General features: G+C 53.2%; 1 protein-coding gene across 1 annotated transcript in view; it reads left to right on the top strand.

Annotated features, from left to right (window-relative positions):
* Positions 1–755: 755 nt before the first annotated feature.
* The window catches only part of LOC120763315 (A disintegrin and metalloproteinase with thrombospondin motifs 10), a 77592-nt gene continuing 64401 nt past the window's right edge, over positions 756–13946 (top strand). Inside the window, exon 1 of the mRNA XM_040086494.1 lies at positions 756–796. Coding sequence (XP_039942428.1) covers positions 756–796 — 41 coding nt within the window. The remainder of the gene's footprint in view (positions 797–13946) is intronic.

Here is a 13946-nt window from a genome sequence, read left to right as displayed (position 1 = left end):
CCCTCTGAGATCCTAAACCTTCACACAGACCCACTGAGATCCTAAACCTTCACACAAACCCACTGAGATCCTAAACCTTCCACATTGCCTCAGAGATCCTAAACCTTCACACAAACTTACTGAGATCCTAAACCTTCACACAAACCCACTGAGATCCTAAACCTTCACACAAACCCACTGAGATCCCAAACCTTCCACAGACCCACTGAGATCCTAAACCTTCCACAGACCCACTGAGATCCTAAACCTTCCACAGACCCACTGAGATCCTAAACCTTCCACATTGCCACTGAGATCCTAAACCTTCCACAGACCCACTGAGATCCTAAACCTTCACACAGACCCACTGAGATCCTAAACCTTCCACATTGCCACTGAGATCCTAAATCTTCCCCCATTGCCACTGAGATCCCAAACCTTCCCATGGTGCCACTGAAGCTCGCAGGAAATTCAAAGTTCCAAAATTCCAGAGTTTTGATGCCGTGTCCAGAGGCGAAGGGAGGGGAACGGCTGGCCAGGAGTGTTGGACCACAAACCATCATCTCATCACCTTCTGACCTTTCCAACCCCCCTCAGCTTCAAGGAGAACCTGATGCCCCCAACCCAACCCCATTTTTTTTTTTTCCAATGGAGCGATCAGCAGGAAAAGGCAGCGCAAGGAACCGATCTGGAATCTTAGCCCCAACATTTCACAGGATCTTCCCCCTGAGCCCCCCGGTGCTGCAGAAAGTCACCAGGCAGGGAACGAAGCGGCCATGACGCACCCGCCACCCGAGAGAGCACCAGCGAGCAAAAAGTGCCTCTTACCTGCTCTGCCGAGGAGCACGGCGCCTCTGGGAGCTTCCCTACGGCAGCTGGGGGGCAGGAAAGGAAAAGAGATGGAAAATAACCTCTGTGGAGCAAGGGTGGTTTCGTTTTTTGGGGGAGAAGAGGCTGCAGCATCCAGCGAGAGCTCTGGCATTTGCAAACCACCGCTCGCTGGGTTTCTCCGAAGTGTGACTCTATTTCCTTGTTGCACAGGAAAGGAAAGGAAAGGAGAGCAAACAAAAGCTGTGCAGCTCTGAAGGGTGAAAGAGCTCTGAGATCTTCTCCGCGCCAGGGCAGGGGTCTGCTGTGGAGAGAACAGATCAGAGGGAGGTGGAGAGGAGCTGTCGTTGTTGGAATTAATGTTTTTGGGGGAGACGTTGATCGGGGAGCAAAGCTGCTTGGACAGTTCCCACTGGGCAGATGGTGGTGGGAGAGGGAATCTCTGTGCACGAGTGTCCTTGCCACAGGATCACAGAATCAGCCGGGCTGGAAAAAACCCCCTGAGGTCATCGAGGCCACGCTGTGCCCCATCCCCACCTGGTCCCCAGCCCAGAGCCCTGAGTGCCACATCCTTGGACACCTCCAAACCTCCCTGGGCAGCTCCTGCCGAGGCCTGACCACCCTTTCATGGAGAAATTCCTCCTGATGTCCTCCAAATTCCTCCTGGAGCAGCTGGAGGCCGTGTCCTCCATCCTGTTCCTGTTCCCTGGGAGCAGAGCCCAGTCCCCCCTGGCTGCCCCTCCTGCCAGAGCCATTGTCAGGCCAGGCCTCTTGGAACTCACAGAGGAGTAAGGAAAGCTGAATTTCCTTGGATTTTCCACATCCAAGCCAGGAGCTGCTGAGAAAGGCCCTCTGTGAGGGAGCTGTGGTTTGTGCTGTGCCGGGGCAGGCTCAGGAGCCCAAGAAGGCTCTCGTGGGATGGTTCTCCTCCCTGTTTCTGATCAGTCATCAGCTCTTTGTGGTGCCAGAGTGGCCAGAATGTGGTCATCTGGGCTGGGGACCTTCCAGCTCCAGTGCCACCACTGTCATCTGGGCTGGGGACCTTCCACCTCCAGTGCCACCACTGTCATCTGGGCTGGGGACCTTCCACCTCCAGTGCCACCACTGTCATCTGAGCTGGGGACCTTCCAGTTCCAGTGCCACCACTGTCATCTGGGCTGGGGACCTTCCAGTTCCAGTGCCACCACTGTCATCTGAGCTGGGGACCTTCCACCTCCAGTGCCACCACTGTCATCTGGGCTGGGGACCTTCCACCTCCAGTGCCACCACTGTCATCTGGGCTGGGGACCTTCCACCTCCAGTGCCACCAAAGGCTGTTTATGCTTTGCAGGATTTCCAGCTGCTCCTCAGGGCCAGGTCTCCCTTTCCAGGAGGAAAAATCTCCGTGTTTCACCCCCAGCTGGCTGCCACCAGTCCTGGAATTGTTGGGTGCAGGGACAAGGGCCAGCCTTGGAGAAAGGCTGTGGCACCACAGAATCATGGAATGCTTTGGGTGGGAAAGGAAGCTTGAATTTCCATCCTGTTCCAACCCCCAGCCACGGGCTGGGATGCCTCCCTCTGGACCAGGATGCTCCAAGCCCCTTCTGTGACTGATTCCTGCTGAATGCAAGGAGCTGTCCCAAGGAGATGGAGGGGAAATCCCAAAGTTTCTGCGTTCTGCTGGCAGAAAATTGTACTGTAGAAGTCGGGACTAAGGCCCTGCTTAAGCATGATGAGCTTAAAGATGTTCAGGACTGATTGGAATTTAAAAATTTGGGAACAGGTTGGATTGGCAGAGTACAAGGCATCCCTGAGCATCCCTGTCCTAGGGTAACTTTATGATGCTTGTATCCCCAATTGTCTGTTCTGTTTGTGCTGTGTATTGAGTCCTGTGCCTTCAAGACTGGTTCTAAGAGCAAGGAGAAGCGCGGAGTTTGTTTTGAGAAAACTGCCCGACTCCTCCACATTCTGCTGCGGACGGGGTGTTCGGCAGAGGCTTGGAGAGACTGCAGGACAGAGATCTTTTTGTTTTGTTTTGGTTTGGTTTGGTTTTTTTGCTTTTAGTTAGTTTCAGCTAGCTAGGGCAGAGAAGTTCCCTGGACTGTTTTTTTTCCCTTTTTCTTGGAACTGTTTAAACCTGCTCTGGACTGAAAAATCCCAGGGGAGCACTGGGGGCTGCACCTGCGGCCCACCGGGGCCTGGACCTCGGCATTTTCCAGCAGGGCCGGAGAGACTGGGACTGAGGAGAGACTGAGAGAGAGCTGAGCTACACCCACGGCAAGGACTTCCTCAATTTGCCATCTCACTTCAGAAGGAGAGGTTTTATTGTTACATATTATTCATTCTTTATACTTGTATGCACTTCATTTGTTTAGTAAAATAGTTTTTTCCACTTTTCTCCAAAGAGTTTTTTTTTTTTTTACCGGACCGGTTGGAGGGAGGGGCCACGTGGGTTTGCTTCCTTAGAGGGATCCTACACAGGGGTTTTCCCCCGAATTTGTCCCAAACCAGGACAATCCCTCAGCCCCATGGAATGTCGAATTCCCCCCAGGAGCCCTTTGTTTACGTTTTCACATGGAGCTCCTCACGATGTTTACCCAGAAATCCACCACAGAGCTTTTTCCAAGGACAAGGTGAGACCCTGCAGTGAAAATGCAGCACCCCAACGCCCTCCCCTGCACTGCCCTCAGTAAACCTCACCCGAATATTTGTCCTTTGCCCCGAAACCCCCGCAAAATTCTGGGATCAGGCACAAGGATCTCGATAACCACTTCTTGATGGCCCTGCTCTCCAAGCCTGTGGCTCCTTCAAGAGTTACACTTATGGGAAACACCAACCCTGTTTTATTTAACACCTGGGACTAATTAAGCCCAGCTTTACTGTTGGGCAATTAGTTTACAAGTCTGTGCCCCGGCGGATAAACAAACCCGTTTGTTCCCAGCTTGTTTCACTCGCAGGTTCTCAACCTGCGGCCGCTGGGCTCCAAACAAAGCCCAGCTCTTTGTTTATTGCTGCAGTAGCTGAAGGGCTGAATGGAGCTTTGTTGTGTTGGGTGCTGAACAGCCATAAAAAGGGTGAGTCCGTGGCCAAGGAGCTTGTCCCAACACGGACTTGGGGCCAGGCTGTGATGTGGAGCCAGAGCTGGGAACTCTGCCCAGGCCCTGCGCTTCAGACATAGCAAAGCAGGGAGAATATTTCATTTTATGTACAAAATGCTTGCACAAAATTACCCCGTCAGGCCTCAGCAGCGTTCCCTGTGCGTCCTAATGGCAACCAGGACTGAGGCTGGGGCCTTTCCCAGCCTTCGGGCGAGCCCTGGCCTCGGAGTCCTGCGGGTTGGAGGCGTTGGGCATCATCCAGCACTGCCAGGGAGTGCCAGATGGGCCTGGAAGTGTCGGTGTTTGTGCTTCCCTGGGGTTCAGGCCGTCAGCCGGGGGGATTCCATCATCCCGGGGGGATTCCATCATCCCAGGGGGATTCCATCATCCCGGGGGGATTCCATCATCCTGGGGGGATTCCATCATCCGGGGGGGGATTCCATCATCCAGGGGGGGATTCCATCATCCTGGGAGGGGTTCCATCATCCCAGGGGGATTCCATCATCCTGGAGGGATTCCATCATCCTGGGGGGGATTCCATCATCCTGGGAGGGGTTCCATCATCCTGGGGGGGGATTCCATCATCCAGGGGGGGATTCCATCATCCTGGGAGGGGTTCCATCATCCCAGGGGGATTCCATCATCCTGGAGGGATTCCATCATCCTGGGGGGGATTCCATCATCCTGGGAGGGGTTCCATCATCCTGGGAGGGGTTCCATCATCCTGGGGGGGATTCCATCATCCCAGGGGGATTCCATCATCCCAGGGGGATTCCATCATCCGGGGGGGGATTCCATCATCCTGGGGGGGTTCCATCATCCCGGGGGGATTCCATCATCCTGGAGGGATTCCATCATCCAGGGGGGGATTCCATCATCCTGGGGGGATTCCATCATCCCAGGGGGTTCAGTCAGGCATCCCGAGGGGTTTCCAGCATCCAGAGGGGGTCCCAGCATCCCAGTGGAGTTTCTATCATCCCAACAGGGTTGATATCACCCTGGCAGAGTTTGCAGCATCCCAAGGGGTTCAGTCCATCATCCCAGGGGGTACAGTCCATCATCCCAGGGGGTTCAGTCCATCATTCCAGGGGGTTCAGTCCATCATTCCAGGGGGTTCAGTCCATCATCCCAGGGTGTACAGTTCATCATCCCAGGGGGTTCAGTCCATCATTCCAGGGGTTTCAGTCCATCATTCCAGGGGGTTTCCAGCATCCAGAGGGCATTCCATCATCCTGGCTGGGTTTCCAGCATCCCAGAAGTGTTTCCATCATCCCAAGGGGTTTCAGTCCATCATCCCGAGGGGATTCAGTCCATCATCCCGAGGGATTTCATTCCATCATCCCAAGGGGATTCAGTCCATCATCTCAAGGGGATTCAGTCCATCATCCCGAGGGTTTTGAGTCCATCATCCCGAGGGGATTCAGTCCATCATCCCGAGGGTTTTCCAGGGTCCCGCCGCTGTTCCCATCATCCCGGCGGCCCCGGCGCGCTCCGTGCAGCCACAGGAGGGTGCAGTGTCACCGGGCTGCTCCCGGCGCGCTCCGCTCCAGCCCCCCGCACAGCCAGGATTTCAAATATCTGCTGGAAATTCAGCCTCGTCTCCTCGCCCCGGGGAGAGGAAGCCGCCGGGTGATTCTGGAGATGAAATGTGGGGGCTGTTGGTTGCCCGCCTGAAACCATTTTTTTCAGGCAGATTTTCAGGCTGTTTCTGATACCGAACTAATCTGAAAAATGAAATTTCTAGCGACCACAGGGACTGAACATTTCTATTCTTTATGCTATTTACCACCTCCTCCTCTTTGCTGTGAGCCTCTGGTGGTTCCACCGTTCCCTGTTTTCCAGGATTTGTGCAGGTGGTGGAGGTCTCGGCTTGTGCAGCTCCATCCCCTCCTCAGAGACAGGTCAGGACTGGAGTAAAGCCCATTTTTGGAGCTGCTCTGGTACAAATCTGAGGGTCCTCAGAGCAGTGCCGGGTTGGGGCGCAGGGCTGGGGGAATTTGCTTTGTAACTCCGGAGTCTCTGGCTCTGTATTTACCACCCAGGAGGGACTGGGAACCCTGCAAATCAGGGAAAAACAAGTTTTCCAAAGGGTCTGGCAGAACAGAGCCACTCTGGGGAAGGAAATCTGCCCCTCTGTCCCTGCTCATTCCACACAGAGCGTGTTTGAGCAGACAGAACACCCCTGGAATGGCACCAGGCCACGCTAGCAGCAATTAGTTTTTTCCTTGGCCACCAGCAGCACCATTCAATTAAACCCCAAATATTTTGTTCAGTTGCTCTTTTCTGGGTGTGCTCTGGGGGCTCAGACAATGGCCAGCGTGGCCTGGGGAGGAAGGAAACCACTCTGTCCACCCAGCCAGGGAACTGGCCCAAAAATCCAGCCCAGCAATCAATCCCGGTCCCTTTTGAGCTGGGTTTTCCAGTGCAGAGCCGGCCCTTTCCAGCCTGGACAGAGAGGGCGGCTGGAGTGGAGCTGTGGCTGTGATCTCCCACCCTCAGCCGGCTCCTCCTGGGAGCAGAGGATGTTCTCCTTGTTTTTCCTGGGTTATTCGGATGAGCAAACCTTGCAGGCAGCACAAAATGCTGGAGGACTCAGGAAGTCCCTCCTGGGCATCTCCTGCTGCTGCTCCATCCCAGGAGGGGAGTTGAGGCTGCTCCAAAGAAGGGTTTAAACAAATTCACGGCAGAATATAAATGACAGCCGGTGCAGCTCCGGGTCGGGTCCATCCTGACAGCAGAGGATTCAGGGCGATCCACCACGAAAAGCACCACAGCTGCTTGCTTTTTCCTTCCTCCCTTTTCTTTGCCAGGCCAGCAGCCCAGCAGGACACGAGGCTGGCCAGGCCTTTGAGGGTTTTTTTTCTTCCTCCTTCCCCATGTCCCGGTCTGGTGGCCGCGGGCTGGGGCCGGGGCAGCCTGGGTGGCACCAGGGGCGGTGCCAGGAGCTCCGGGCTTTGGCACTGGCCGTGCCCGCGGGTCAGGGCAGGACACGGGGCTGGCCCTTGGCACCCACAACAGCCCAGGGGGCGGATCCTGTCCCCCTCGCTCTCCCAGAGCCCCCCTGCGCTCCCCTCCTGGCCTCTCAGGGCTGGGAGCTTGCTTTCATACTTTTTTTTTTTTAATTTATTTAAATTTTTATATTTATATTTATATTTATATTTATATTTATATTTATATTTATATTTATATTTATATTTATATTTATATTTGTGTGTATGTATTTATGTGTGTATATGTGTGTGTGTGTGCGTATGTATATTCGTGTATATATATTTTTTTATATCTATGTATGTATGCATATTTATATGTATAAGTGTATATATCAGACAGACGTATTTCATATATTTTCATATATACGTATGAAACATGATTTTATATACGTTATATATGTTTCGTGCATATGTTCATATATATAAAATATACAGAAATATATAAAAATATTTTAATTTTATATATATATATGTGTGTGTGTGTTACATCTCCCCCTGGCAACTTTGTTGCCATATATTATATCTTAAAAGATAAGTTACATATACATGTACATATATGTGTGTGTGTGTGTGTGTGTGTGTGTGTGTATGCTTCATACATATATTCATATAAATGAAATATATGAAAAATATATGTGAATATATTAAATAGATATATAAAATATATGAAACATATATTTTTATATGTTGCGTCTCCCCCTGGCAACTTTGTTGCCGCATGTTATCTATATTTTTAATATGTGGGGGGGGGGTTTAAATGCATATATTCATATATATGAAAGGTGTGGAAATATATACGAATATACGAATATATATGATATATGTATTATATATATTATATATATTATATAAATATATATGATATATATGATATATATCATATATATAGTGTGTATATATAGTATATTCAAAACATATATTTTTATATGTTGCGTCTCCCCCTGGCAACTTTGTTGCCACATGTTATCTATATTTTTAATATGTGGGGGGGTTTTTTAATACATATATTCATATATAAGAAAGGTGTGGAAATATATACGAATATACAAATATATATGATATATGTAAGATATATATCATATATAGGATATATATATGATGTATATATAGTGTATATAGTGTATATCGTGTATATAGTGTATATAGTGTATATACGAAACATATATTTTTATATGTTGCGTCTCCCCCTGGCAACTTTTCCCCCCTGAACTCCTCATTCAAATCCCCCTGGAAGCGAAGGCAGCGCCGGGCCGGGGCTGGGGTCGCTCTGTCCCCACGGGCCGGGGCTCGGGCCGGGGTCCGTCCTGCCCCGGGTCCCCCCATCCTCTCCCCGCGCCCTTCCCCAGGGCCCCTCTCTCTTCCCGGGGAGCAGCAGCGCAGCTCGGAGCCGCTCGCTTTCCCAGCCTCTGCAGCACTGCCAGGGAATTCTCTCTCCACCAAAGCTCACGAACTCCGCTTGGAAATGCCGGAGCCGCCTTCCCAAGGACGGAGGAGACGAGCTGCCCACCGCCCGAGGTGCCCTGCGAGGGGGCCGCCCGCGGACGAGCAGCGTTTGGTCGTTCCCGGTGTTTATTCTGTACCCTGGAGGTGGATTGTCCCCGGCGGGACGCTCCACGGTGGCAGCGGGAGGAGAGCGCCGGGATCGCGGCGGCCAGCGGGGCTGAATGATGTAACCGCGGAGGGAAGGGACTGCAGGAAACACTGGCGAGCTCTTGAGGGCTTTATTCCGATTCAAAGCCAGTCCCTGCCATTGCTGTGGAGCCTTTCAGGCCGTTTCCTTTGCACACTGGGTTTTTAAAAGCGTTTGGAAATCTCCGGTTAAAATGAAGGGTGAGGGTGTTGTTTGTTGTTGGGGAAAAAAAACCAAAAAGCCCAACCCAACCCAATGCAGGTTTGCTTTATCTGCTTCGTGCTCCACTCTCAGCACGGCCTCTTTCCTTTCTGCCTTTTCCCGGGGTGTTTTATCCACAGGCATCGCCTCCAGGGCTGCCCCGAGCCCCGTCCCTGCTCCTCCACAGAAAGGCTGATTAGTTTTATACTGTTCCAGCCAAGACCTGCCTTCTGCACTGATGTCAGCAGTCAGGGTGGGACTTTTCCAGCCTTGTGGGTTTGGGGATTTTTCTTTTTTTTTTTTTTTCTTTTTTTTTCCTTTTTTTTCCTTTTCTTTTGGATAATCCTGGCAAAATTCCTGAGCGAAGTTGTTAGGGATTTTTTTTTTTTTTTTGCCGGTTTCTTTCCTTTTTTTTTTTTTTTTTTTTTTTTCTTCTTGAGCAGCCCCTATCCATGTGCTGCCTCCGAGCCGCTCTCTTATTACTGCTCACTTCCTGAAAGGAGACTTTTTAGCAAAGCCTCCAGCTCCAGCTCTGCCTGGGTCTGACAGAAGAAAGTTCTTAAGGAAGGCGACACAAACCCTCAGCCTGGAAACTTTCTGACACGCGCAGGGCTGAGGGGGAGAGAGGAGCTTTTGGCTGCTGCTGGGAAAAAGAAGAGGAAAAAAAGAAAAAAAAAAAAAAAAAGAAGAAAAAAAGTATAAGAGAGAGAAGCTGAAGGAATTAAAAGGGGAAAAAAGAAAGAAGAAGAAGAACGAGGGGAAAGCACTCAAAAAGGTAAAACGCTCTTTAAAATAATTTTTCCAGAGCAGACTCTTTGAGGTTGGAGTGGGGTGGTCTGGGGTGGAGGGAACGCGAATGTTCTTTGAAATCAGAACCGTCTCCCTGGAGAAGGAATGAGCCCGGAGAGCCTTGAATGCTGGAAAAACATTTATGAGAATGAAAACCATGTTCACCCCGCTCCAACATTCAGAGTTTCCATAAAAACGCAGGCTTGTGTTTCAAAGTGGCTGCAGGCAGCAGGAGCCGCGATCCCGTGCGCTGCCTCCCGCGCCTCCCCCAGCCCCTCTCGGCCGCACTTTTTTAATTGTGTTAACCCGCGGATCGAATGTTTCGCCGCTCTAAACCCCAAATCTCCTCTGCTGAGCTGCCCGGGGCGAAGCTCTCGATTACAGCTCCGAGCCCTGCTGCAGAATGAAACGTTCCTTGCTGCCTTCATTCCTGAGAATAAACACAGCCCGCGCTCCCTCTCCCTCTTTGCCTGTCTCTCTCTCCATCTTCAGGAGCTGCCAATGCCTCTCTCCCTCCCGATGTGCTCAGAGGATTATAAAGAGTCTGCCCTGAAAAAGTTGCAGTGTCACCGACTCCGTGTGCATCCCCGGGAGCTCGGCCCCACTGCTCTGCTCCTTTCTTTCTTTGCTTTGATTACGTTTTAAAGGTTGTTGTTGGGATTTTTTTTATTATTATTATTATTATTATTATTATTTAAAAAATCAGTCCCTCGGAAGATGTTATTTTAAACATCAAAGTAAATATTCGCGATGGTGAGGTGCCAGAAGATTATCTCATTAGAGCCGAAGGAGCTGGCCTATAAATAGAAAGCGGTTTATAAAACAACCTTGGCAAACATCTTCCAGAGGGCAAGGAGGGAAGCGTGGAGCTGCGCCGGGGGCAGGTACCCTCAGCAGCAAAACGTAAAATTTCACACCGAGGCCCATTTTTGGGGACTTTTTGCGCTCAGGATGCAAAGCTGGGGAGGTTTGTGCTCCTGCTGCAGTCCCTGCCGGTATCCCCGGTGCTGGAGGAGGCCGGGCTCTGGTTCTGATCCCGCTCCGTCTCCGCTCTCGTTATCAGCCCGCGGTGGTGCCAGGGATCCGGGCACGGCTGGCAGGCTTTGGGAGCCTTTGTTCCCCTCCGCTCTCCCCCACGCTGGAAGGTGGAAGGGGAAACGCTCTGAGGGACACCCAGGTGATTCCCGGCGCCGGGATGTTCCCTGGATTGGCAACAGCCTGCCCCGGGCTGCTCCCAAATGCCTCCATCAGTGAGGCTTCCTGCAGTCCTTGGGAGGTTGTTCCCAAAGTTTCTCCATATATGGAACGTGCTGAGTGCTCCGGTTGCTCCATCCTCAGCCTCCCGCTGCTCCTGCTTCGCCCCAGGGCAGCACCCCCCGCTCCCCTCCTCCTCCTCCTCCTCCTCCTCCTCCTTCTCCCGAGATCCCAAAAACCTCCCGGCGCCTCTTGGGGCGGCTCCAGCCGCATTCCCAGGCGGCTGCTCCTGGGGTGGAAGGGGAAAGGTGCTGTCATCTCCTGCAAATCAGCCCTGCCCGGATAAGCCGGGGGGGCTGAGCTGCTGCCTTCGGCCCCGATAAACCGGGCCTGAGCAGCCGCCGAGAGGCTGAGGAGGAGCCCTGAGGGGTGGAAGGTGGTGCCGCTCAACATAAACAGTGTTTGTTCCTCCAACATGAAACATGAGAGGCTCTCTTATCTCCCCATGGCTCCAGGCCACCCAGGGGCTGCCGAGGAGGAGCCGCTGCTCTGGCCATTCCCTGAAATCCTGGTCCAGGGGCAGCCTGGGCTCCTCTTCGCCGAGGAGCAGCTCCATGGAGAGCTCTCAGTGCAGGATGCACCCAGGGATGGGTCCATGCAAACCCTTATCTCCAGCTTATCTGAAACCCCCGGCTCCAAACCCCACTTCTCTTGCCAAGTTTCCAGCAGTTCATTCCTTCTGAGCTGGGAGCACCGCAGGATGTGTTTGTCACGTCCTGCCCTGCCCCGATCTTGGGTTAACACGAAACGAGCTCGAGACAAACAGAATTGGGACCGAATCCGTCACGTTTCCAGAAGCGTTTGGCTGGGTGATGTCAGCCCCGATGTGCTGAGGACGCACAGGGCAGAGACGTCTTCTCCTGACCCCACCACTGTAGGAAAAGTTTGCAGGGAGAGGAGTTCCAAACGTTTCCCGGGGATCTGTGAGCAGGTCGGAGAGACACATGGAGATCCACCAGCCTGGATCCAGCCTCGTTTTCCAGCACTGAGGGAGGATCAAAGGGACCATCCAAAGCAATTTTCCCATCTTGGATACTGTGAGGGCCTTCAATGGAGCCTGCAGCCAACTGAAGGATTGGGAGAGCCCCCGCTGGGAAACCGCTGGAATATTTCAGCTCAGTCTAACCTGAGTGGAACAACATCAGTGCACGTGTGAAGTGCAGGGTTTCCACCCAGATGCTCCACTGCTGCTCCTCTCTCACCTTCTGCATCCTCCCAGGCTGGGAAATGCTTGGGATATTCCATGTCTGACTACTCAGCATCTTTCATGGAACCATGGAATGGTTTGGGTTGGAAGGGACCTTAAAGCTCAGCCAGTGCCACCCCTGCCATGGCAGGGACACCTTCCACTGTCCCAGGGTGCTCCCAGCCCTGTCCAACCTGGCCTTGGGCACTGCCAGGGATCCAGGGGCATCCACGGTCTCACACTTCTGTTTGTCAGCCATTATCAATATTGTGTTTCCTACTCTTACATCGTAGCTTAATTTAAAAGGAGAAATGACTTAAAATGAATCTATTCCTGTGCAGTCCTGCAAATCTTCTTGAACTCAGACACTCCTGAATGTTGGTCCCAAATGAGCTAAACTGGCAGGTGAAGTCCTGGTTTCCTGTGGGATTTGTGACCTCAGTGGGAAGTGTCTTCAACCAAAATGAAAGTGCAAAGGATGAGTTCAGTCCTCCCAGGGTTAGGGACCCTTTATTCCCTGGCCACGGAGGAAGGAGCTGCATCTGGGCCACACCACCTGGGCCACGTTTACCTGGGTAAAAAACCTACAGGGAGAGGAAAAGGGCCCAAAAACTCTGCCCAGCACATCTCCCGGAGCTCCCAGGGAGCCAGAGCCTGGACAGGATCTGCAGGCCTGCAAGGGCTGGAGGGATTCCACAGCTGAAGCGTTCTACAAGGCTTCATCCCACAGGAGGCATCCCCGTCCCTGCAGGGCTGTCCTGGCGTGGGGTGACCCGTCCTGGGGGCTGTGGGTGCCTCTGTCGTGGGCCCTGCAGGTCATTGCCTGGGGGTGACCCCATGGCCTTGCACCCACTGTCACCTCAGCTGTCACCAAACCCCTCCGTGGAAGGAGCCCTTTCTCTGTGTCACCACCATGTCACTTCTCTGCCTGCTTCTGGTTTCCTGCAGGACAGGGGGGTCCAGACTGGCTGTGCTGCTCCAGGGTCCCACTCCACAGCTCCCTGCATTTCCCCCGAGCCGCTCCTGTGACCCTCGGGGACAGGCTGGGCTGTGCTCCTGCTCTGACATCCAAGCTAACCCACCTGTGGAGTGGGATGGGACCAGAGACCCCCTCGTGTCCCTTCCAACCTCATTTATTCTTTAATTCAGCTGGAGCTGGGCCGTGCTGTGGATCCGTCCCCCTGGCCAGGACTGGGCTGTTGCTGTTGGATGAGGCTGAGCTGTGACAGTGGCAGAAGGAGCTGCAGAGCCCTGGGCTCACTGCAGCTCCCTCAGTGCTTCCACAGCTCTGCTGCTTAGCAGGAATCACCCCGGAGGCTTTTCTTGGGAAGCTCTGTGGAGTTCTCCTGTCCCTCCAAGCCCAGCCTGAGACTGTGGGTGCACAGTCAGTGGCACCTGGTGACAGGGGCTGTAGGGGCACTGTGCCTGTCCCTGTAGCACGTCCAGAAACATCTTTGTCAGCTGCAAGGGTGTTGAGGCCCTGGCACAGGGTGCCCAGAGCAGCTGTGGCTGCCCCTGGATCCCTGGCAGTGCCCAAGGCCAGGCTGGGCAGGGCTGGGAGCAGCCTGGGACAGTGGGAAGTGTCCCTGCCATGGCAGGGGAGTGGAACTAAATGAGCTTTAAGGTCCCTCCTCACCCAAACCATTCTGTGATTGAGGTATGGCCCTGTCCTGCAGCCTGGCTGACAAAAAGCCAAATTTTGGGTGCAACACTTGGTGTGTGAGAGCTGTGACAGCTGCTCGTGAGCTGGAGCGGCACAAACCACATAAACCACACTCCCGCCTCAGCTGGGACTCCCAGCACGGAGCAGCTCCCTCCGGAGAGGGCCGGGCTGGTTCTGCAGGTGAGCGCAGCTCGGCGCTGGCACACGGCCCTGTTTGTCCTTGTGCAAGCCCAGGGCTCGGTGCCCTGCGGGGCTGGGTTGTGTAAGCACCGGGACTGCCGGAGGGGAGCTGCGGGAGCCAGCACGGCCGGGAGGGAGAGGAGAGGGGAGAGAGGAGAGAGGGAGAGAG

Source organism: Hirundo rustica, chromosome 26 (assembly GCF_015227805.2).
Source record: "Hirundo rustica isolate bHirRus1 chromosome 26, bHirRus1.pri.v3, whole genome shotgun sequence".
Lineage (NCBI taxonomy): Eukaryota > Metazoa > Chordata > Aves > Passeriformes > Hirundinidae > Hirundo > Hirundo rustica.
The sequence above is the reverse complement of the archived record's forward strand: the minus strand, read 5'-3'. Positions and strand labels throughout refer to the sequence as shown.